The sequence below is a fragment of the Psammomys obesus genome, unplaced genomic scaffold, assembly GCF_907164565.1.
Source record: "Psammomys obesus unplaced genomic scaffold, mPsaObe1.curated_primary_1811, whole genome shotgun sequence".
Classification (NCBI taxonomy): Eukaryota; Metazoa; Chordata; class Mammalia; order Rodentia; family Muridae; genus Psammomys; species Psammomys obesus.
Genome location: NW_026585644.1, coordinates 59,519,465 through 59,544,058, shown reverse-complemented (window position 1 = coordinate 59,544,058; position 24,594 = coordinate 59,519,465). Strand labels below are relative to the sequence as shown.

The 24,594-nt window shown below is 36.5% G+C and overlaps 1 protein-coding gene across 3 annotated transcripts in view; it reads right to left on the bottom strand.

Annotated features, from left to right (window-relative positions):
- Mtdh (metadherin) overlaps positions 1 to 24,594 on the bottom strand; it is a 54,231-nt gene that overhangs the window by 23,395 nt on the left and 6,242 nt on the right. For all 3 annotated transcript variants that reach the window (XM_055620079.1, XM_055620088.1, XM_055620099.1), the window contains exons 2-6: positions 14,869 to 14,970; positions 4,728 to 4,812; positions 3,882 to 4,058; positions 2,397 to 2,462; positions 996 to 1,232 (exon numbers count right to left, since the gene is read on the bottom strand). In XM_055620079.1, the coding sequence (XP_055476054.1) occupies positions 996 to 1,232; positions 2,397 to 2,462; positions 3,882 to 4,058; positions 4,728 to 4,812; positions 14,869 to 14,970 (667 nt within the window). The remainder of the gene's footprint in view (positions 1 to 995; positions 1,233 to 2,396; positions 2,463 to 3,881; positions 4,059 to 4,727; positions 4,813 to 14,868; positions 14,971 to 24,594) is intronic.

The following is a 24,594-nucleotide window of genomic DNA, read 5'->3' as shown; positions in this document are numbered from 1 at the left end:
GTCATTCCCAATATTATATCCTAAACAAATATACTAAATGTTAACATTACCCAACAGTTTTTAAAAAGTCAGTCTCCAATGATACAGAAATAGATGAGCAAACTATTATAATACACAAGGCCATTAAGTAAACATGCTTATAAAGCAACTAAAACTTTTTTTTATGAATTTGGGGATGGGGAAAAAAGAACATAAAAATGCATATTTAGTTCAGTAAAAGTATACATAGTGGAGAAAAACCCATAAATACAAAAACTGTAGCTGTCACTGGGTAGTGTGATAATATGCTTCCTCTTACCTATTTGCAATTTTCTATATTTATAATAAAGGTTTATTTTCTACAATATATAAGCACATGTTGCTTAAAACACAATACCTCCCAATAGAAACAAACTGCTCAACTATTAATTTTTACCATTAAAATCCTGGGAAAAAATAATTATAACAGGTATTTTACAGACTATAAAAATAAAATGGATGCTATTAACTTCTATTTAGTATTTTAGACTCAATAAAACTGCTAAAAGCTATCACATCTACTCACATATTACATTTATGACATCACTAAGAACATATAATTATATCAGTTAGCCATACTGATGAGCAAATGTGATAGAGAATGTGAAAGTACTCTCTATGAGTAAATGATGTTAGTCACATTAGTTCCACTTGCTTTATTCTATGCAAAGGATCTGAGATAAGTTAATTATCATTATTACTTGTGCACGGCAGCACTAGTATGTCTTCCTCTTTTTTTTTTAAAGACAGTATCCCATGTAGGCCAGACTATTCTCTAACTCACTATGCAGCTGAAGATAACTTCCTGATCCTCCAGCCTCCACTTTCCAAGTGCTGGGATTGCAGGCACGCACTACCATGCCCAGCTTAGGAATATGTCAACTGATGGCTTGCTTTCCTTCACCATTCCCTGAAAAATTCAAGACATATCCAGCTTACCGATTTTAAGTGAATTATTTTTTTCTAGAAGTTCTTACCAATGCCAGAAAATATTGAACGATCACTCCAATTCCTTCCCCAGTCTTTCCCATTTGCATTAGCATCACCAGTGTCTTGAGTCCAAGCAGATGGCTCTGTCTTCCTCTTGCCTGCAGAAGCAGGTGGAACAGAGTTCCACTTCTCCTCAACTGCACTCAGTTGTGAGGAGAGTTTTATAGACTTTTCATTCCAGCCTCCTCCATTGACAGTAAGATTTTCATTCAATCCTGAAGAAACTTAAAGAAAAGAAAGTAAACATTAAGAACAGATACATGATTTCTTAGGCATTTTCAAATTTCTATGACAGATCGGCTTAGTATTCTTTTTTCTTATTGTCCTTTAAGTAGCTCGAGTGTAAAAAGGTAAACTATACAGTTCTGACAAGGTTACTACAGATCCCTTTTAGTTTCATGTTCTCCTACCTCTGCCTCTATAGTGCTGGGATTACAAGCATGCGCCACAATACCTAATAGACTCCTTCTTAATTTTAAAGTCAGCAGCAGGTTTAAAATGTAACATGCAGAGCAGTCAGCTTCTCAATGGCAAATTGACAAAATGAAAACACATTCTGGTAATTTCTGCATACTCACCCACTATGAAAATGAAGACTTCTCCTTAGTTACCATATTCTTTCCTTAAATACACTTTTATATAGATTATGTATAATGACTGCACATTAGAACCAAATGAGAAAATTAAATAGACTTTATGGTATCAGCCCAGACCAACTGAAAAAGTCAGGATCTCAAGGACAGAATCCAGGTCTCATGTGTCTGTGTGTTTTAGCTTCCTAGACATGTAGCCAGAATTGAGATACATGGGCATAAAGCAAGCAATAGTGTTAAGAACAAGCCTGAAATGAGAAGGTGCTTTTTTTTTCTGTGACACTTCTGGTTTTAGGATGGCATACTGCTCTGCTTGCTTCACTGACAAGAAATGAATGAATCAGGTTATTTTTGTTTGTGAAGCACCCAATAACCTTATACTATATTCACTTATCACAACATACCATCAAGGAAGCAGTTAAAATTGATGAGAACTACATTTTCTTAGGATGCACAGTAAAGTCTTTTATCCCAAATATGCCCATATTACATTCATGCCCAATAAAGATCCTTCTCTCTTGGCTTAAATGATGCAAGCAAGAAGCAAAACTGCACATAAATTACTATTAAATGTTTTGATATATAGGAGGGGGAGGAGCTAGAACATATCAAACCCAGAGTACAAATGAGCCTCTGTTTCCATTTTTCAAAATCTCTGGACTATGATCATATTAATTTAGAAATTAAAAATAACTTTAATCCCTTCTTTCCTTTAACATCATTCATGTAAGGAAAGAGACATGTATCCAAGTTTCTATCAGGCCTTCAGCTTAAGTTATATGTAATTTCTCTCACCCTGAAGTGTAGAATCTCCTTTTCCAGACTTAAAGTTGCTAACTTGAACATTTAGATGAGAATCACCTGGGTTGAAATAGAAATAAAATTTATTTAATACTAAACAGGCCACTATGCACATTAAATAAGGAGGAACATACAATTGTTATCTATAATAAATTGCTCCTTCAAGTGCCAGTTTTGACATTGAAAAAAGTGATTTTACAACATATTTCAAATGTCCACAGGGAATTAGATCTCTTAGTACCACACTTTTAGTCAATTAAAATGCTAAATCCTAGAATACTGCCCAAATATAAACAGGGCCTGTTATTCTGTAATGTGTCTGAAGGTTTTTTTTTAGGTAGGAACTGAAAAATTGAGCTCTGAAATTGGATTCAACTTTGCCTCATCTCAATATGCGCTGCCTTTTCAATAATCCCAGAAGCAAGCATTATCAACTTAAGAAGAACATTGCCAGATTTGGGATTATATATAACATAGGAAATATGGTAAAAAGTGAGAATAGATGTTTTAACATAAAAATTCCAATTTTCTGGCACAAAATAAGCATAATTATCACAACGTACCAAAACCAAACCAAACTAACACAAAATATCCATGAAATACAAGATGCAAGCAAGGAAGGCATGCCTAATTCAGTAAAAAGAGTCACAACAACAACAACAACAACAAAAAAACCTAAAGGCATCGATAATATATGACAGAGAATGGGTAAGGAAAACTCATTGCTGTACTACGACAACAAATTTCAGTTAAGTTAGCAGGAAAAAATAAAGCAACATGGCTAAGGAGGTGATCTGCTAACAACCGAGGGACAAAAACAGGGAGGTCACTAACAGAAGACAAATAAATAAACTAATGCTTTGCAGCAAGTTGAACAACATCACTTTGCAGACTAGTGTCTTCAGGATAAAATGTTAGCAATGCAAAGTGCTACCATGAGGTAGCTATCAATATTGGAGAGATTGTGCATCTGAATTTGTGGTAGGAAGGACATTGGCTCCATCACTTTTGAAGTTTAGTCTAGCTTTGTCAATACCTACAGAATTGTCAAAAACAAAACCAAAAACCGGGTGGACAGACAGAACCTGCACTAACCAGAACATGCTTGTTTCATCTTGGAATGCAAGTGCCCAACATGCAGAATGATGATAAATATTCCATTTAATTAATGTCTTATCTACTGTAAGAAATGGAGATGTAAGAGGACTAGGGCAAAGCAACACACACAGGAAAAGAAGCAACATTTTCTAATGTGACTCAAGGCAGAAAGGCAAATTTTAATTTAATAAGCCATTCATTAGGCAATATTAACAACACTGCTGTTATGAGGTAAACCAGGATGTGGTTCGCAATACTCTCATGAAGAAGGGTATATCAGCACAATGTTAGCAGATCAAAATAGATTGTGACATAATATTTTGTACATCTGACTTAAAGGAGTTTGATTTGATGTACCACTCTTATGTTCCACTAATATACCTTTATTCTTCTTGGAACCAACAGGAAATGATGCAGTTGTAAGTTGCTCGGTGGTAACTGTGATGGTATTTTCTATCCCAGGGATAGTTGAATCCAATGAACCAGAATCAGTCAGCACTTTATCACGTTTACGCTGTTGTCGTTTCTCTCTGTGACTAATTTTAGTTTCCCAGGCTCCTGACATAGCCCGAGAAAAAAAATGTTATTCAGTAAGGGGAAAACAAAAAAGTTGTAGTTTTGAGGGAAAAAAATGGGATGGGCAGATAAAATAAGTTTAGATATTAAGCTAAAAACCAAGAGTGCTGATTATATTAATTTACCCTAAGAATTTATTCTAATCTCATGTTATTTTAGGCAAAAAAAACTATTTTTATTCTAGTTTTGTTTTTTTTTAAATAAAATTTGTCAACTATGGTTTAGAAAAAGCGATAGAAAAGAATTGTCTCTTTTCTTTTTATCCTGTTGGGTACAGGTGACAGGAGAGTTATAGCTGCTACTAATACATGAGTTTAGGGTGTGATGATAATAAATGGCTTATTCAAGAATTTTGCACACAGCCTTTTAGTAATGGTATATTTAAGAAAATGGGAAACTCCAAACCATATTTTTAGGAAACAAAGACAAGATGAATGGCCTCTATATTGCTCAAAATATTGAGCAAACATAAATTTAAAGGATAAGTAAGCACTACTGGATGCTTAAATGACTTTAGATAACCAAAGTGTTTCTTAACAACGTCACAGATCTTTATGATAAAATTTATGGCAATTAAAAAGCACTACATACCACACACCTCAGTTAAAAAAATTTAAATATTTTCTATAGGCCTTTCCCTTGCTCAAATACCTTCATCAACTTCCTTTCCATCATGGCGTGAACTGTTTTGCACTGCTTTAGCATCTGACTTTGACTTCTTCTTATTTTTCTTTGACTGAAATAGTAAAATAGAATATTACTTATTATTTTGTTATGTTTTTGAAAAGGTAGGAGTCAGTAAAATACATAATGAAATGTATGAAACTGACAACTAAAAAAATTTAAGTTTGATTAAAAACTTAGCATATTAAGTGGCAATGAGAGGTTATCATTTATTGAGTGGTTACTTTATGCTAATTACAGTAATTTGTTTATTTTTAAAAGTACTCACAGAAGGTTATTACCCCATTTTAGATATGAGAAAATGAAGGTAGAAATATTAATTAAATATTAAACAGGCCTTATTGGGTCACATTAAATTAGTAAATGAAGTTAAAACAAGGTCTGCTTGGCCCCCAAACCACACTATACTTTTATACATAATGTGTCCTAAATTATAGCATAAATATAATACTGTAATATACTGTTCTAGGAGCAATTAAAATTAAAACCCACTGCTATTTTCAGAAGGAAAATTATGTACCAAATAATGGTTTGATTGTATAAGGTACATTGCTAATAAACCCTATGTACTACAAACCAAAGAATTAATTGCATAAAGTGGGGAATATTTGATCAGTTTCAAAGCAACGTGAAAAAAAAAAAAAAAAAAAAAACCCCAAAAAATCCCTTAGACTGTATGTTTTACAATCTGATAAAGACAAAAATACTAACATAAGATACATAAATTCTGGGATAGTCTTCCAACTTCTGCCTGCTAACTTTATATTCTCTTTCAAAAGCTTGCCCCAAATGCCACATGATTTCTGTATTTAGATAGGTGTCTCCAGAAAAGAAGTAACATTAACAATATGGTAGGGTTTTGGTGCGCTTTTTTGTTTTTTAAATTGAGATAAGCAGCCCATAGGTTGCTCAGTGTCCAAGTGGGTTCCCTAGTAAGGAGAGCAGGTGCTGTTTTGACATGAACTCAGTGGCTAGCTCTTTGGTCACCCCCCCGGGGGGAGGAGGAATTGCAGCCTTGCCAGGCCACAGAGGAAGATGACGCAGCCAGTCCTGATGAGACCTGATAGACTAGGGTCAGATAGAAGGGGAGGAGGGCCTTCCCTATCAGTGCACTAGAGAAGGGGGAAGGAAGGTGGGGCTGGGAGGTGGCTATAGCTGAGATACAAAGTAAGTAACTTGTAATAGGTAGGTATAGACAGAGATAAGCTCTCCTTTACCCCAGGCTGACCTCAAACACAGCAGAGGATAACCCTGAATTGCTAACCCTCCTGCCTCTTCCTTAGGGAGTGCTGGGATTACACTATAGGCACACTTGGATTCTATGTGTGCACTACCACACTCAGCCTTAACGAGCAAGTTACATATACACTGTTGTCACTAATTCAGTTACATACAGAGACTGGCTATTCACTCACTACTGTATACCATCTTTAAGATACAGGTGGCATTTTAACTACAAGATATTTATAATATGAATAAACAATAAGAACAGGGAACTGAATAGACGGCCTCTATAAACAATATGCAAATAACTTTATATACTTGTGAGTTTCCCATCTACAGTTTCAACCAACTTCACATTGAAAATGGGGGAATAAAATGCTTCTGTGGAGATTGTTTTCTCATCAGCATTCCCTGAACAACACAGTACAAAAACTATTTATATAGCACTTACGTATTATTAAGTACTGTAAATAATTTAGACACAATTAAAAGTATGAGAGGATATACATAATAGATATTACAAATACAGTAACATTTTATATATAAGGGTATCTGTATGGTTCCAGGTGCCAATACCATATAGAGATTTGCAGAACAGCTGTATGGTATGAATTTTGAAACGCAGTAAAAACTTTTTTAATTGACAGTATATTTTTTTAAAAACACTTTTACAAGTTGTGTTATTGTCTTCATAACTGATCTGCATTTGGCTTTTTTTTTTTTGGAATGACTTCATTATTATGTATCATGTTTAGTACGCTGCTTTATTATATTTACCAGGTTGTTCATATCTACTTCAAAAAAAAATAAAAAAAATTCAGTGGGTTTAGTATATTCAAAGTACCTGTAAAATAATATAATTTTCTTTAGTCGTACATAGAAACCTTGAATCCATCAACAGTCATTCCCCATCCCCCTTTCTCACTAAACTACTTATCTGTCTCTGTCATTACAATTCAAAAGAAAAGAAAGAGCACACTGAGTATCTATTACAGTCCAGAGTAGAAACAAACTCAGTCTGTTAAAGACTATTTTGATGAATTATTAATGACAGTATGAAAGAGGGTAATCTAAATCTTTGATATGTTGTAATCATGGCTAATCTTTGTTTGAAACATAGTATATACTATACTTAATTTCAACTCAGATGAGTTACATTTTAAATATTCACTATCCTATATAGCAAGTGGTTGCTATAATGGATAATTATAGTACACACCCTTCCTTTAAAATAGAAATTGAGGTCATAAGGAGACTACAGAAAATGTCTACGATCATGTATTATTAAGTGTGAAACTAGGAATAAGGTCCACTTCTAAATGTAGACTCTGCTGGGGGAGAAGTGCCATCAATTCTGCTCACTCAGCTGTGGACACTGAATGCTATTCTGATCTGCCAGGCAAGCTGGTGCCTGGTTGCAATAGTGGTGCAATAGTGGCCTGGTTGGTATGGGAGTAACCAACTGCTCTTTAGACTAAAGCCTGCTCTACGGAGGGAAATCACACTTGGTACTGTTAAACTAAAAAGGCTGTGGTGAGGATAAGGTCATATGCCTTGGTGGAAGCTACTACGGTTTTTTGTTAAATAAACATGACGTACCTGTCAAAATGCCTTCCAAATATTTGTTTATGTAGCAGATTAGGGTTGCTGTCAGCTTTGGTAGAGAAGCTTCTTTTTGCAATGGGCAGTGGTTATTTCTGAGACTCAAAATTGTTCAAAATATTGAGAATAAGGATTGAAATGTTTAGCCCTACATGAACATCTGTATCACTTCCTCCAGGGCTCAGAGAACACTGTAGAAGAGGTGGCAGAAAGGATATGAGAGCCAGAAGAAGTGGGGAAGTGTTTTTCAGACACAATAAGACTCTTTAACCCCAGTATTTATTTTTTTCACAAAGCCTGTGTAAGATGAGGCTTGTCAACATTCCATCACAGAGTGAAGTACCTATAATGCTCTGCCCCTCTCTGACTTATTTCAAACAGTTAATGGTTTCTAACGGGAAGGAAGAGACGTTTTCTTCAGCAGTACAGTCACTGGATACCCATACTCCTATAAATAAATAACCCCTTATCCATGCCCCTCTAAGTTTAAACTGAGTGATAAACACATACATTCTCATGCACTTGCTCTCACCTCTCTCCCACCCTCCCCCTCCTAAAGGATAGAAACTGGGGGGAAATAAAAGGATAAAATTATACTCACGAGTATACTAAGATTTATTTGTCAGTAAATATCACCTTGGACTAGACTTAAATATACTTTAACTTTACCAGTAGGTTTTCTGTTTTGTTTTTAAACCAAAAACGTACATTCAGATGAGATTGTATATGCATGTAAAGCTTTTTTGAGACAGGGTTTCTCTGTGTAGCCTTGGCTGGCCTGGACTTGCTCTGTAGTCCAGGCTGGCCTCTAACTCAGAGATCCACCTGCCTCTGCCTCCCCGAGTGCTGGGATTACAGGCATGTGCCCAGATGCATGTAAAGCTTTAAGATAAACTTGCAATACGTAGTTATTTACCTCGGTCATCTTACTGATATGAAAAATTTCTTTTGTGTAGAGTGAATTCATGTTATGTGAGCACTCTGCCCCTGAACTGTATCTCTAGTCCTCACTCACTGTGTAGCACAGGCAAGCCGTAAACTTGCTGATTTTCCTGCTTTGGCCTCCCATGCAGCTAGGATTACAGGCCTGTGCCCTAAGGTCTCAGTTACTGTCTTACACTTTTAAGGAACTCTACTGTAGCTAAGACTTCTAGGGGGAACCTTTGGCACAATAGTTTACCTTTCTTGTTAGTATACTCCCAACCCTATTTTGCTGCTGTCATATTCCACTATAGACTCAGATTATTAAATCTTGTCCAAACAACCTAACAGTAAAAATCCTAAATAATTTGATTTAAAAATGGAAATGATCTAAACAGACATTTCTGAAAAGATGATATATGGGCAATAAGTACATGAAGAAATGAGCAACACCGCAATCATCAGGGAAATGCAACTCAAAACTACAGTGAGATATTATTTCACCTCAGTTAGAATGGCTCTTACCAATAAAACAAGTGCTGGTGTGATGGTTCAGCAGATAAAAGTGCTTGTAATGCAAGGCCAATGATACAATTTTTGATGCAGAACCCATGTAATGTAGTGGCATGCACCTCTAATCCCATAACTCTTGCGAAACGAGAATGTAGAGACAGGAGCATGCAGGGGGGCAGAAACAGGACAAAGTCTGCCTCTACAAGGTATGAGAGAATCCACTTCCAAATGCTGTCCTCTGAAGTACACATCCATATGTTGTAGCACACACATGCCTACACACACACACATGCATGAGCACCTATGACGATAAGCTATAAACAAAGAGAACTCTACTATTGGTGGGAATGTAGACTGATATAGTACCAAAATCATTACAGGGGGTTCTCAAAAATGAAAATAGACCTACTACATAAACTAGCAGCACTCTGGTTAGATATATATTCAAGGAAATGAAATACTGCATTTCAACTGTGAACTTTTAAGAGTTAGTAACATGAAAATATAAAGTAGAATAGAGCTCACTACAGGCTATGAAGTATAGGGAAAGATGACAGAGGGTGAATGACAGGCACACAGAATTAGAAGCAATAGCTCTAATTTTCTTTAGCACAGGTTAATGTTAACAACAATTAATTATACATTTTCAAAACGAATACTGGAAAAGTGGTTGATTACTCTAATTTCATAATCATGTTATGTATATTGGGTTATTAAACTCCATAAACAAGTACAAATACTGTATGTCAATTCAAAAAACAGCCTTTAACTGGGCATAGTGGCACATGCCTTGAATCCCAGAATTTGGGAGAGAGAGAGGATCTCCATGATTTCGAGGCCAGCCTGGTCTACAAACTGAGTCCAGGACAGCCAAGACTCTGTCACACAGAGAAACCCTGTCTCAAAAAAACCAGATGCCATTTTTGAACTGAATACTGATGTTAGTGGACATCAGTTATGCCAAAATCTAATACAAGGTAGAGGCAGGCAGAATTGTATAAGCTTGAGGCTACTGGTCTATACAGTGAATAAGAGTACAGAGGCCTACACAGTAAGACCTTGTTTCAAAAAATGAAAGCCACTAAAGATTTATATATGTGAGACATTTATTCATTATATACACACACAGAATATAATGAATAATTTAAGAAATCATAATGGATATGAGACAAGTTTGGAGAATTCTAAAAATCTAATTAGGAGTTACCCAAAACCTGAAATAAGTAGTTCCAACATTCAATTATGAACCCAAGTAAACTCATTTAAATACTTAAAAGTGTGTACACACTTGAAAGCAGCTATGACTTGTAAATCTCTGACTTAAACTATAATTTCTAAGATACATTACATAAGGAAAACCACAAAGGTATACAAATAAGTACTCTGTGCACATAGGAGACATTCAGTATCGATACAGATTGTTCTAGCTGGTGCTTGTGTCAATGTATGCTGTTTTGGAATTATTTTGTTTGGTGACAATTCTCAAACCTCTTGGTCAGATGACATTCTTAAACACTAAGGAATTATCTAGTTAATTATGCTACTGTATTTCAAAATAATCACAACTATCTATAAGCATAACTATATCTACTTAGTGGTATTTTCAAAACAAAATGACAATGTGAGAACAGCATTATATGAATTATATAAATTTCAAATATCTTCAATGTTTGTTTAACTAATTTAACTATCTACTTCTGTGTGAAACTTATGGCAGTAATTTGTTTTGAACGTGGATCATGAAGAAAATCCAGAGACATTCTCAAGTGTGTGTACTTGTGTAAGTTTTACTTTATGGTGTTGGAGCTTAAACCCAGGGTAGGCAAATGATCTATTACTGAGCTATACCCCTAGCCCACACAAAGATACAATCCAATGGAGAAGGGAGAATTATTTTCCTTTTCCAATAATTCTGACCATCAGATTAGTGTTTCCAGGGTTAGAACCGATCAGAAGAAAAAAAGGAAATAATAATTATTAAAAGAACCAGGGGAGTGGTACACACCTGTAATCCTAGAACTCTGGGACGCAGAGGCAGGTGGATTGCTGTGAGTTCGAGGCCAGCCTGATCTACAAAGCAATTCTAGAACAGCCAAGGCTACACAGAGAAACTCTGTCTCGAAAAACAAAAACCAACAAATTATTAAAAGACACAAGATTTCTTTTGGAAATAAGGAAAATATATAATTTGACTGTGGCTGTGTTTTTTGTTTTGTTTTGTTTTTTTGAGAGAGTCTTACTATGTAACTCTAGCTGTCCTGGAGCTCAGAGATCAACCTGCCTCTGCCTCCTGAGTGCTGGGATTAAAGGTGTGCACAATCATGACCAGTTTAGTACTTTTAAAAAATTATTATTTTTTTAAAAAAAAGACAGCAAATCACTATGGCTAGGGCTGAGAAAGGTTAAGTTGAAATCAGGCTAGTTCCACAAGCAAGTCTTTTAAGTCAGATTCAAAACTGTGGAGTGTGGGAGATGAAAAGAGGCTTATTGTTCTTGCAAGTTTGGTTCCTAGTACCCATGTTGGTGATTCACAACTTATTTGTAACTCCAGCTTCTGAGGATTTGATAGCCCTTGGCCTCCTCATACACCTTCACACACGATGTGCATAGACTTACACAGGTACACAAATATACACATATACTTTAAAACAACAACAACAGTGAAGTTGATTTTATATAGCTAAGCTAGTCACTTAGCTCGGTTGAAACTACCCTTTAATTTCTAATCCTCCTGATTCTACCTACCAAATTCTGGCCTGAAAAGCATGTCCCATCATTCCAAGCTTTTTAAAAAAAAAAAAATTCATATTTTAAAAAGTGATGACATCAGAATTTTTTAAGTACTAGAAGTTGTTAATGTCGTTGTAGTAAATCTCAATCTTCCAAATTTCTAATTTTCATTTGACAACTCCTTTTATCATTTGCAGTAAATACTATCTTATTTTTCTTGACATAATGGAATAAATTTTTTCCCCCTGAGACGGGGTTTCTCTGTGTAGCATTGGCTGTCCTTGAACTCACAATGATCTGCCTCCCAAGTGCTGGGATCACTGCCATGCACCACCATGCCCAGTTTCATTTTGTTTATTCTTGAGAAAATGCCTACAGACAGATACCCAAGTCTGAAAAGCCAATGCTTGCTGTTTATCAATCATTATGTCAAAGGAAAACAGAATATGAGATAAGTTGCTACTTTAGCTTATGATTCACCGTACAAGTGTTAAGACACCTGTTCTAAGTATGCAGTATACTTTTATACACAGTCAGATTTCACCATGTAGAATAGTTAAAACCATGAACTTTAAAATTTAGGGCTGACAAGATGGATCATCAGGTAAAAGTGCTTGCTTCCAAGTCTGACAACCTGAGTTCAATCCATAGAACACACAAGGCAGAATGAGAGAACCGATTCCTTTCTGCAAATTATCCTGATTACACGTATGCACGCACGCGCGCGTGCACGCGTACACGCGTACACGCACGCACACACACACACACACACACACACACACACACACACACATACAATGTAGTAACAAATACTGAGTAAGAATTAACAATCATTTTTTATTGCATCCTTGATAAAGCACTCTTAAGTTGAAACTAGCAAACTTTCTTTCTCCAAAATGGAGCACAGAACAGTAAGACAAAGAGCAGCCGTTTGGCCGCAGTGGCACACTCCTGTGATAGCAGCACTCAGAGAGGCAGAAGGAGGCGGATCTCTGTGAGTTCAAGACCAGCCTAGTCTACTAAGTGTGTCCAGGACAGCCAAGGCTACACAGGGGGAAAAACAAACAAATAAATAACATCAAAGACCAGCAGTAGTCTAGTGCTATTGCCTTGAGTCAATGGTAAAGATCCAGCAATTTCACCCACTGTTCTGGCACCATCAGTACAAATATCAACACAATGAAAAAGGTAAATAGTGTATAATTACTATGCAAATAGTTTTGTTTTCAGGGATTCAAAGAGTCCTTAGGGTGCCTTTCTCAGGGATTCACTTACCAAACTTTATGTCCATTTGTTTCATCTGAATAACATCCATGCTTATTTGATTCTTTCCCTCCAAAACTGGCTTCCCTCTTCCAGTTACTGAAATACTATCCATCTTTAATTAAGTCAGTATTTTATTTTATTTTATTTTTTCTTTCCTTTCTTTTTAAGACAGAGTCTGACTATGTAGCCCTTGCTGGCCTGGAACTCACTATGTATACCAGGGTGGCACAGAGATCCATCTGCCTCTGCCTCCAGAGTGCTGAATTAAAGGCATGTGCCACATTGTTTAGCAAGTCAGTCTTTGGATTTCCTTTCTCCATTGAATACCTAGCACCAAAGACCCTAATTTTACCAGACAGCTTCTGTTTGTCTTACCAGATAGCTTCTCTGTTTGACTTTCCTTAAGTAGACTGTAATCTTTCTGAGGGTAAAAATATAGTCAGGCAATAGTGGTACATACCTTTAAAGCCAGCACTTGGGAAGCAAAGGCACGTGTATCTTTGAGTTTGAGGCCAGCCTGGGCTACAGAATGAGTTCCAGGACAGCCAGAGCTACATAAAGAAACCCTACTTCAAAGAAAACCAAAACCAACCAACCAAACAAAAATACCTAGTATTATCTCTCTAACCCTTCAGTAATTATCTAGCACAGTACCTGGCTAATATAATTGCCCTACACCATCTCTACCAGAAACTAATATCAACGAGGCACTGATTGACTCCATATCAAAATAAAAATCTAGAAAACTACTACATGTGGTGGCATGCACCCGTAATCCCAGCATTATAAAGGTGGAGGCAGGAGGATCATAAGTTTGAAGCTAGTCTAGGCTCTAAAAACAGAGACATTAAAATGTATTAAAAAAACCTACAAAACTATAGTAGTTTAATCTGCTTTACACACATAAGCTCACTTTAACTCTCCATATGTAACATATGTGTATACATATATTTTTCCTTTCTAGACCAAGTTTTATCTATAAGGCTTACTTAAAGAAAACCAGTATTATAACCTAAGATATAATTACTCGGTACAAAACTCAAAACTTCTTCAGGCTGGAGACAGCCCAGCAGTTAAGAGCAATCGTTACTTTTCCAAAGGACCCAAGTTCAATTCCCAGTTGCACACAATGGGCAGCTCACAACCCTCTATAACTCCAGCTCCAGGGATATCCAATGTCTTCTTCTGGTCTCCACAAGCATGTAAATACACATACTCACACTTGTGTACAAGCACTTGTGGAAGTCAGAGGACAATTTCTCCTACTATGGTGGTGAGTTCTGGGGATTGACTGAACTTAAGTCTTCAGGCTTGGTGACAAATGCCTTTATCTGCTAAGTCACGTGGCCAGCCCTTATCTAAACCATTTAAATAATAATCTCAGCATAGAATTATTGTTAAATAAAGTCAACTGTTTAAAAGGTAGATGATTCAATTTCCTTAACAAGGGAAAGCTATTTAAACAACACCACTGAACAATTCTGCTAAGCATTTTTTATATTACAAAGTACATTATCATGAGTAACATAATTCTCTTACATACAATCATGTTAAGATTTGTATCAGAAGTAACCTATAAAGTCAGAACCTCACTCAAACAAAAGGTATTCAATTCACAAATTACTTTTTGGCATAATAAACATTTACTAATGCCACTTTAATGTTTAAAATATTTGGTGACAGTCTTTCTTTAAACTTTTTTTTTTTAACGCTCACCACCCATCCAACATGATTATGTTAGATTCTGCAGTTTCCTTAAATGGAAGCTATACAATCCTGTCAAATATGAAAGCAGAATTTTTATGTCACTCTCTTTATTAAAAACTTTGCATACATATGTTCCCAAGCTTACCTTTTCATTTTTCTTATCTGTCTCTAGTGGCTGCTTTGCTGTTATACTTCGGGGAGTTCTAACAGCTTCATCCTCGGGTACTTCAACAGTTCGTCCATTTGGCTGCACAGGTAACAAGAAAACACCTTATTATCAAACTGATTGATTGATCAAACCAAAGATTTAAATCTGGGAAATAATATACAACAAATTCTTTCCAGACCCAATTTAACAAGGTTGCTTTTGAATTACCATATCATCTAAACCTCAAAGGACTAGTAAGAGTATTCTGTGAGACATGTATAATGAATTTATCGTTTTTAAGTTTTGTATTTTTATTTACTTTTATTGTATGAATGTTTTGTTTTGCATGTATGTTTATTGGCCATGTGCCCCTGTGGAGGTTAGAAGAGGACATCAAATCCCCTGGAACAGGAGTTATAGGCAGCTGTGTGACACTTTGTGGGTGCTGGGAATTGAATCCTGGTCTATTCCAAGAGCAGCCAGTGCTATTAACTGCTAAGCCATCTCTCCAGTACCTCCTTATAATGAACTTATAAACAAAATAATGTACTACAAATTTTTCTGATCACACACAGATATTAGTTCTTCTAATTAAAAACAATGAAACAGAGGTAATTACAAGGGGCTCTGAGGTGTATTTACATTGTGATCACCATTATTAGCTGGGTAATATCAGAGAATCTCATCATCTTGAGATTTTATTTCTATACATATAAGATGACTGGCTCTATTCAAGTTTTTGTAAATTATGTGTGCGTGGGGGATGTATTTGGATGGCTAGGGAACTGGGAGAAATCTGGGAGGAGTTGGGGAAGGGAAATCATATTGTATGAAAAAAACTTAAATTTTAAAAAAAGTGCCTATAACATGACTTTACATGTCTTGTTAAAAGCAATCACACAGGAGTTGGAAAAATGGCTCAGTAGTTAACAGCATTTGCTGCTGTTGCAAAGAACCAAAGTCTAGCTCCCATTACCTACATGGTGGCTCACAACCATTAATAACTCTAATTCCAAGAGAGCTCATACTCTCTTCTGCCCTCCCCAGACACACACCTGGTGGACTTGCTTGCATGCTAGCAAACCACTCATACACATATAATAGAATAAAAACAAATCCTTAAAGATATTAGGCAAATAAGGCTGGCAACAGACCATTTACATATTAAAACCCAATTTGTTCGTTTTCCAAAGATTTGTGGCAGTCAAAAGCTGCCTTAGTAGTTGAATAAATGTCTAATTAATCAACATTTAATCTGCTGGATCAACCTGTTAAAATAGGACAGCCAAAGCCAGGTTTCCTCACTCTTGATGTGGTTTTCTTTCTTTTGTGTTGTTCTGACTGCTCTCAGGGTAAGTGCATGCCATAGGAGGTGCATGTCAAGGTAAGAAACCTCAGAAGGCAAGCAGACTTATGAACATCTGCAGCAGGTACTCAGAACTAGCTGGTTCTTCTATTCTCATTTGCTAGTTCTTCTTCTTTTAAATCTTGTCTTTGTTTGAGGTGAAATCTTGATATGTTGCCTAGGGTGGCCTCAAACTCACTATCTTTCTCACCCATCTTTTGAGGTATAGGGTTTAAGTGTGTGCTGCCAGTCTGATCTTTTTCTTTTAAAAAAAAGAAATGAAATCTTTCTCCCTCCTTCCCTTGCTCCCCCCGCCCTCTGTTTTTCGAGACAGGGTTTCCCTGTGTAGCCTTGGTTGTCCTGGGTTTTGTAGACCAGACTGGTCTCAAACTCACAGAGAGATTGGCCTGCCTTGGCCTCCCAGAGTGCTGGGATTAAATGTGAATACCATCATGCCCAGCTAGAAATGAAATCTCAATGAGTTGTTCAAATTGGCTTCAAACTTCCTCCTTTAGCCTCCAAAGAAGCTAAACGTATATGGGAAAGCCACTACACCCAAATATAGACTGTTTTCTGTAGCCAAACTTAACTCTTCTCATTTCCGTGGTTAGCTTTTCCTTCCTTCCTTCCTTCCTTCCTTCCTTCCTTCCTTCCTTCCTTCCTTCCTTCCTTCCTTCCTTCCTTCCCTCCCTCCCTCCCTCCCTTCCTCTTCCTCCTGTTCCCCACTGTGTAATTCTTGCTGGCTCTTGCTATGTAGAACAGATTGGCCCTAGCCTCTGAAGTGCTGGGATTAAAGGCCATGTGCCACGATATCTTGCCTGCTCCAACTCTCTATGTAACTTAACAGTCTTTCCTTTTAAAATTTTGGTTACAATTACAATGGTTAACAGCAGACTTCTATTTCATTTGAGTAGCCTTTATTTAACAGGATTGCAAAACAATCTGTACCTGAAGTAAGCATTTACAAGGTTCAAGAATTGACTTCTAACATGAGCTCTATTTTCTTAGGTATGTAAATTTTATACCTAGCTATAAAATTTGAACAGCAAAACTTGAAATTACTTGGAAACTGGAAATTTAATTACCAAGTGCCACAGAAATGGAACATGAGTTTTGAAAATGCACAAACTGAGGTAAGATACAATAGCTACAGGTAACTCCTGTGATTTAAAAATATTTTTTCACGTGTGTACAAGAGTATATGTGGAAATTAAGAGGACAACTTCTGGAAGTTGGCTCTCTACTTTTACTATGTAGGTTTTAGGAACTGAACAAAGCTCACTGGGTTAGCAGCAAGCACCTTTATCCACTGGGCCATTTTGTCCCTAATCATTATGATTTTTATGAATTTTTCTTGGTTTCACCCTCAACTTCATAATTTGTAAGTACGATAAAATTTTATTCCTGTCTTCTAGGGCTCTTGTTAAACTATATCAAATGGGAGTACATGAAAACATTAATTGTTCAAGAAAGTTTCCTTCCTAATCTCATATTAAAGCATCTGAATATTTATATATCATTATAATACTAGCAGTCTCACAATAAATATTAAAACTTGTGGTCAAAACTTCCTGGACGGGGCTGGAGAGATGGCTCAGAGGTTAAGAGCACTGGCTGTTCTTCCAGAGGTACTGAATTCAATTCCCAGCAACCACTGGTGGCTCACAGTCATCTATAGTAAGATCTGGTGTCCTCTTCTGGCGCACAGGTGTATATTCAGACAGAACATTGTATACATAATAAAGAAATCTTAAAAAAGAAAAAAACAAAACAAAACCAAAAAACAAACAAAAACCAAAAAACAACTTCCTGGACATGCACTCAACAGACCTAAGGCTCCAGACATAAATTTTCAGAAAGTTAATAAGTTACAACTAATAGATAAACGTATTCCTTCCAGGGCTAAAAATAATATAGGGCTTGCTTTTCAAGAAGAAGTACTCTTATGTTAACTTTCTTTGAAACACAAAAATTACTGTCCCAGTGCACACCTTTAATCCCAGCACAAAGGAGGCAGAGGTAGGTAAAGCTTGAGTCCAAGGCTAGCCTGGTCTACATAGGGAATTCCAGACCAACCACAGTAAAACCTCATCCCTAAAAAAAATCATGTGGCATTCACCTGTGTTCATGCAACTGAGACCCAGAAGCAAACACAACAAAGCAGTAACATGTCGACTCCTGAAAACCTTGAAACAAAAAAAAAGCACAAACTCTGCTCTGAAGGAGTTTACAAACAGGACAGCACAGTCGCAGCATGTGTTGGTAGCTGTTAAGTCTTAGGCAGAGTCAGGACTGAGGCCAGCAGTATGGCAACAAAGTTCCAGGCCAGTGTAGGCTGCATTGTAAGACTCGCTTCAAAAACAAAAACAAACATGTGACAATACAGCAAGAACAAAAAGGACAGAACCTAGCAAAGGAACTCAAATACACAATAGCACATACCAAAATAAAAAGTAGTATTTCCTCTTTCTTAAGAACAATGGTTTGCTGGAGAGAGGTTAAGAGCACTGTCTACTCTTCCAGAGGTCCTGAGTTCAATTCCTGGCAATCACACGGTGGCTCCCAACCATGTATAATGTGATCTGGTGCCCTCTTCCGGCATGCAGATGTACATGCAGACAGAGCATATATATATCCTTTTGAAAAAGAAAAAGAAATGGGAGATGGCTCAGTTTGTGGAGTGCCTGAAGTGGAAGCATGAGGATGTGAGTTCAGATCCCCAGCACTTACTATAAAAGCCAGGCGTATGGGCTTATAATCCCACCATTGTGGCAGCAGAGTTGGCAGTTTGGCATGTGGAACAGAAAGATCTCTGGAGGTCACTAGCCATTTGGTCAAGACAATTCATAAGCTCCACAATCAGTAAAAAAATAAGTGGACTACTTAAAGAAGATATTCACATGTTAACCATACATGTGTATAAACTTATACTCACATATTAACACACACATATATGTACATACATATACTCTCACATACACAAATACATTTGTGTATCAAGGCAAACAGAGAGACCAAGACTAAAATTCAAACTGTGTCACCCTAAACCGGTTTCTACTTCAATAGATTTTTAATTTGTACTTAGGTTAAAGCTATATGGAACATGCAGGAGTCCTAAATCTATTAGTGTACATCATAAAAATGATAAAAGGCAAAACAGTATGAAAATTGAGAAGAGAATAGAATATATGTGTCATTATAATAACAAGTAATTTCTGTGCACTTGTCCTGTGCCCAGAACCTACCAAAAGCTTCACATAAATTATTTTTATTAATGGACAAGAATGACTTTTAATTGTGAATAATTCTGATACAAATACCAGATAATTTCTCAATAGTTTAAAAACACAGACTTCTACTTCACCACCCCCCAACAAATGTTGGGTACTTTATTAAATATACACACTGCACCCTGTAATTTACCTATTTATTTTACAATTCAACTCCAATTTAAAAAACTTTTTAAAACCAACAGAATAATCTTATAAATATGATCTATAATACAATTTGCAAGTCATTTAATGGTGACCAAGCGACATATATGCAGAGGGCCTAGGTCTGTCCTATATAGGCTCTCTGGTTGTCGATTCATTCTCTGTGAGCTTCCAAGGCATTCATACACTTAAAGAACACAGACGTGAAAGTAGAATAGTGTTCAAATGGTTTATTTGTTCTTGCTATCTAAGAACAGATACTGATGGTCTTTTTCTGTTAGGCCTCTGGCAATATGAAGCAAAAAGATAAAAGTCTTGTCACATAACCAAACAAATGGAGCCAAAATTCTGGAGCCTTTAAAAAAGTTATTTTTTCAAAATTTCTAAAAGTAAAGTAATAAAGATGTAACTTAACTGGGGATGTTGGGCTTAATTTATGAATACAATTTAATATCCTGGAAGATATCATGGAAATTAGAGAGGTACAGTGAAAACAACATGATCTAGGCCGGGTTGTGGTGACACATGCCTTTGATACCAGTACTCAGGAGGCAGAGGCAGGTGGATCTCTGTGAGATCGACACCAGCCTGGTCTACAGAGCAAGTTCCAGAACAGGTACTACACTGAGAAACTCCTGTCTCAAAAAATCAAACACCAAAACCAAAACCAAATAAAAACAACATGACCTTCTTAGACTGGAAATTAGGATACCATTTTGCTTGTGAAACTCCTCTGGTCTATGACCTCAAGTATGTCCCTTAATCTCAAGGCTCTTCTGTGAAACCAGGAGTATCTTTTATATACCACTTAAAAGTTTCTTAATCCATCATTATTTCTTAGAAAGATTTTATCTTTTATACATTTACGACTATGGGTGCATGTAGCATGTGGAGGTACCCATGGAGGCTTGAGGCATGGGATCCCTGTGGAGCTTGAGGCATTTGTGAGGCACCTGATGTGTGTGTTAGGAAGTGAACTTGGCCCTCTTTTAACTGCTGAACCACCTCTCCAGCCCTATATAACTAAACTTTTTAATAATTAAAGGTAGAGGAATGGAGTTGTTATGGTAAAGTGGGCTGTAACTTATTGGCAGAACACTTCTGTGTAGCATACAGGAGACTTGAATTCACTCCTTAGTATGTACCAAAAATAAATAAAGACTTATGTGTCAAATGATAAAATTTAAGATTTAAAAAATTTATGTAAATATTTATAAGCCGGTCTGAGTATATGTGCACTGTGCCCACAAAGAAGTCTTTGAAGGCCAGAAGAGGGAATCAGATTCCCAGGAACTGGAGTTATGACGGTTGTAAGCTGCCAAGTGGGTGCTTGGTATTGAATTGAGCCCCATCCAAATTTATTTTCAATAGTACCAGCAAAACAACTAACAAAATAAAACAAAACCAAGAACAATCACAGTTCTGCCGGGATTATATTAAGTGATACATTTATTTAGCTCAATAACAAATACTTAAATAAATTTTAAGTATTATTTTAGGCACTTCATCAGCTATCGGTCAACAAAGCCTCTCATGTAAGGCATGATTTGCCACTGCCTTGCACTCTACTCCAATAGGCTAGTCTAACCTAGGAAAAGAACCTTGAAAAGTAAAAGAGTAGGACACATTCTAGTAATCAGGGCAGAGGAAACAGTTTGAAGACAGAATACTGAAGGGAATTTCAAATACTGTGATTGGAAAGGATTTTCTGAGGGGATCTTTATTTTTGATTCATGTCAACCCAACTGGCTTTAAACTTGCTACGGAGCCAAGGCCAGCCTTAAATTACTAATCCTGCCTCCACTGCACAAATGCTGTGATTATAGAAATCTGGCTTTCTAAGGTGATTTTTTTAAAGATAAGATCTACAAATGGGATACAAAGTAAATAAATTCGTAATAAAATAAAAATAAATTTTAAAAAGACTTAAGGACTGATAATAATAGAGAAAGACTGCGCTAGAAGCTCTAACATTTATTCATGTAAAGACAATGAACTAGGAAAAAAAAATGTGAAGAACTAAGGCAAACAACAAGAAACCACCAGTGTAGTTTAAAGTAGAAAATAAGACAAAGCTAACAACTGGCTTTAAAGCAGGTGCTGGGCCATACAGGCCATGAAAAGAGGTTTTGATCCTGAGTACAAAAACTATGAAGTGCTGATTTTAGATAGGATGGCTATTGATTATTTCAAAAAGACTCCTTACTAGCTAAGCATGGGGGCACATTCCTGCAATTGCAGCATTCAAGAGTCAGAGTACCCAACACCACATTGATGCTGAGAGAGATGGCTCTTTAGAGAAGAGCTTGTGCTACCAAGTGAGAAAGACTTTCAAAAAACAGGGGCTGGGGCTGGAGAGATGGCTCAGCAGTTAAGATAGTGGTTCTTAACCTTCCTAATGCGGTGACCCTTTAATACAGTTCCTCATTGTGGTGACTCCCAACCCTAAAGTTATATTTATTGCTATTTCATAACTGTAAATTTGCTATGTTATGAATCATAATGTAAGTATCAGTGTTTTCTAATGGTCTTAGGTAATCCCTGTGAAAGGTTTGTTCAACTCCCAAAGGGGTAGCAACCTATAGGTTGAGAACTGATGAGTACTTACTGTTCTTGCAGAGGATCAGGGTTCTATTCCCAGCATCCACACAGTGGTTCACAACCATCCATAACTCCAATTCCAGGGAATCTGACCCCCCCCTTTTTTTTTTACCTCCCTGGGCATTAAACATACATGTGGTACAAAGACATACATGCCAACAACAACACACACAGAAATAATCTAAAAAAATAAAAACACACAAGTAACAAAAAACCCAAACCAAAGATTCTTTAGTAGGGTACTGAAAAATTACTGGAAGCAGCCAACTGCTGTAGTTGGTGAGCTTAAAGGCTGCAGTCTTCGAACGGTAAATTTTTTGTAGATAAAACTGATGGCCCGTTGCTGAAGGATTAGATACTGGGATTGGATGATTTTTGTTTGTTTTCTTCAGGCAAGGTATCAGATAGCGCAGACTGGCCTCAAACTTCTGAGTCTCTTGCCATCACCTCCTTAAGTAAGGGATTAGAATGCCCAGATTTTAAGGATGGTTTGGCAAGACTTAGTTTAAATAGCTAAATGGATGGTGATTTTTATTTTACAGAAACAGAGAAGGCTAGGAGAGGGCAAGAACTTGAATTCTGCTTTGGAGATGCTAATGCTTGAAAATAAACACCAGGCTTCATTCAACAGGACAAAGTACACCCTACCATAGTTGCTCCTTAGTATTCATAACTACTGTACTGATAATCTTGCCCACTCACAAGAGCTATAATCACAGAATCAGCATCTGAGGTACTTCTGCAGTCATGTAGTCTGAGAGCATGAAAACCTGTATAAAAGATTGAGTTGCTCCCCCCAACACATTCTTAGCCGAGGTCAATGTAATATTCTCACTTATATTTCGGTTCTTTTCAGGAGAAACAAGAATCCCTTTCAGCTCTATTTTTAGCCACTTATTTTGAACTTTTGTGCTTTTTGTTAGTGATTTTACTGTTTAAAATGGACCCCAACCATAAAGTGTTGTCTAATATTCACAAGTGATTGGACTTTACAAACTTCATTCAGATACAAATCCTAGTACCATCGGCTATGATTTCAATGTTAATGAATTAACTATATTAAATAAAGTATCTTTAAACATAATATACACGAACAAGGATATATGGGAACTAAATGGTAAAAATATTTGACAGGGACTTACTGGAACCTAGACTTGCATTATGCCGAGGAGCTCAGGTTTAAAGGATAGCTAAAATAAAAGAAGCTAGACATAGTGGTGCAAACTTGTGACCCAGCATACAGAAGCCAAAGCAGGCACCTGGGCTAGACAGTAAGAAACGGTCTTAACAAAAGATTGGTAAAGAGAAAGGGTCTTTAATACATATATGAAGAGAGACACAGAAGTCTAGCAAAGCACAATTATCTATTGTCTTCAAAGTAGTGCTAAGACAGAAATCTAAGGTAAGCTTTAGCATATCATAGATCACCAAGTGTTATGTGAAAACCACGAAGAAATGTGAAAATTAAAGTCACATGGTCACAATTAACTTCAAAAGATTAAACTAAGATGAATAGGTAGAAAGGCTGGCAACAAAGATATTGAAACAGGACAACTAGTTAGGAAACTGTTTTTAAAAAAGTGTAAGTAAAATCTGGGTTTGGTTCTCACTCCTTTAATCTCAGTACTTGGGAGGCAGAGGCAGGCAGATCTCCAAGTTTGACGGTAGCCTGTCCTACAAAATGAGATCCAGGAAAGCCAGGGCTACACAGAGAAACTTTGTCATGAAAAACCAAAGTAAGCAAAAACTAGTAAAAGTCATAAAGAAGGGCAGTATCATTAAAATAGGGGGGAAAAACCCAATGATTGTAAAAGGGACAGCCTATCATTAGAGCAATTACTGGCTGTCAAAGGATGAAGTTTACAAAAGTAAAGTCAGACAAGGCAGTCATCTCCCCTGCAAAAATAAAAAGGTGGGCTTACACAGCTTATTCACCTGGTATAAAGAATAAAAGTTAAGTTGTGTAAGCACTCTGCTCGAACATCTTACTGAATTATGTATTTAATTAATATTGTTATTTTAAATGCCAAGCAAGGTTATAGAAGACAAAACTTTTAAAATTCACTGAGATATTCAAAATTACACTAGAACAAATATGTATAAATAACTTGTCCACCAAAATGACTTTCTTTTGAAGTTGATTCTGCTTATGTGCTTCTAAATGAAACTGAAAGCAACAACTGCTAAAGACCATTCATCTAAGATCATACATTCTCCTAAATCATTACTAATGAAGAACATATTTATTTACCCATTTAAAACTTGAACTGCCCTGGGACATCACAGAAAAAACATAAGGTTTTTTTTTTTTTTTTTTTTTTTTTTTTTTTTTTGTGTGTGTGT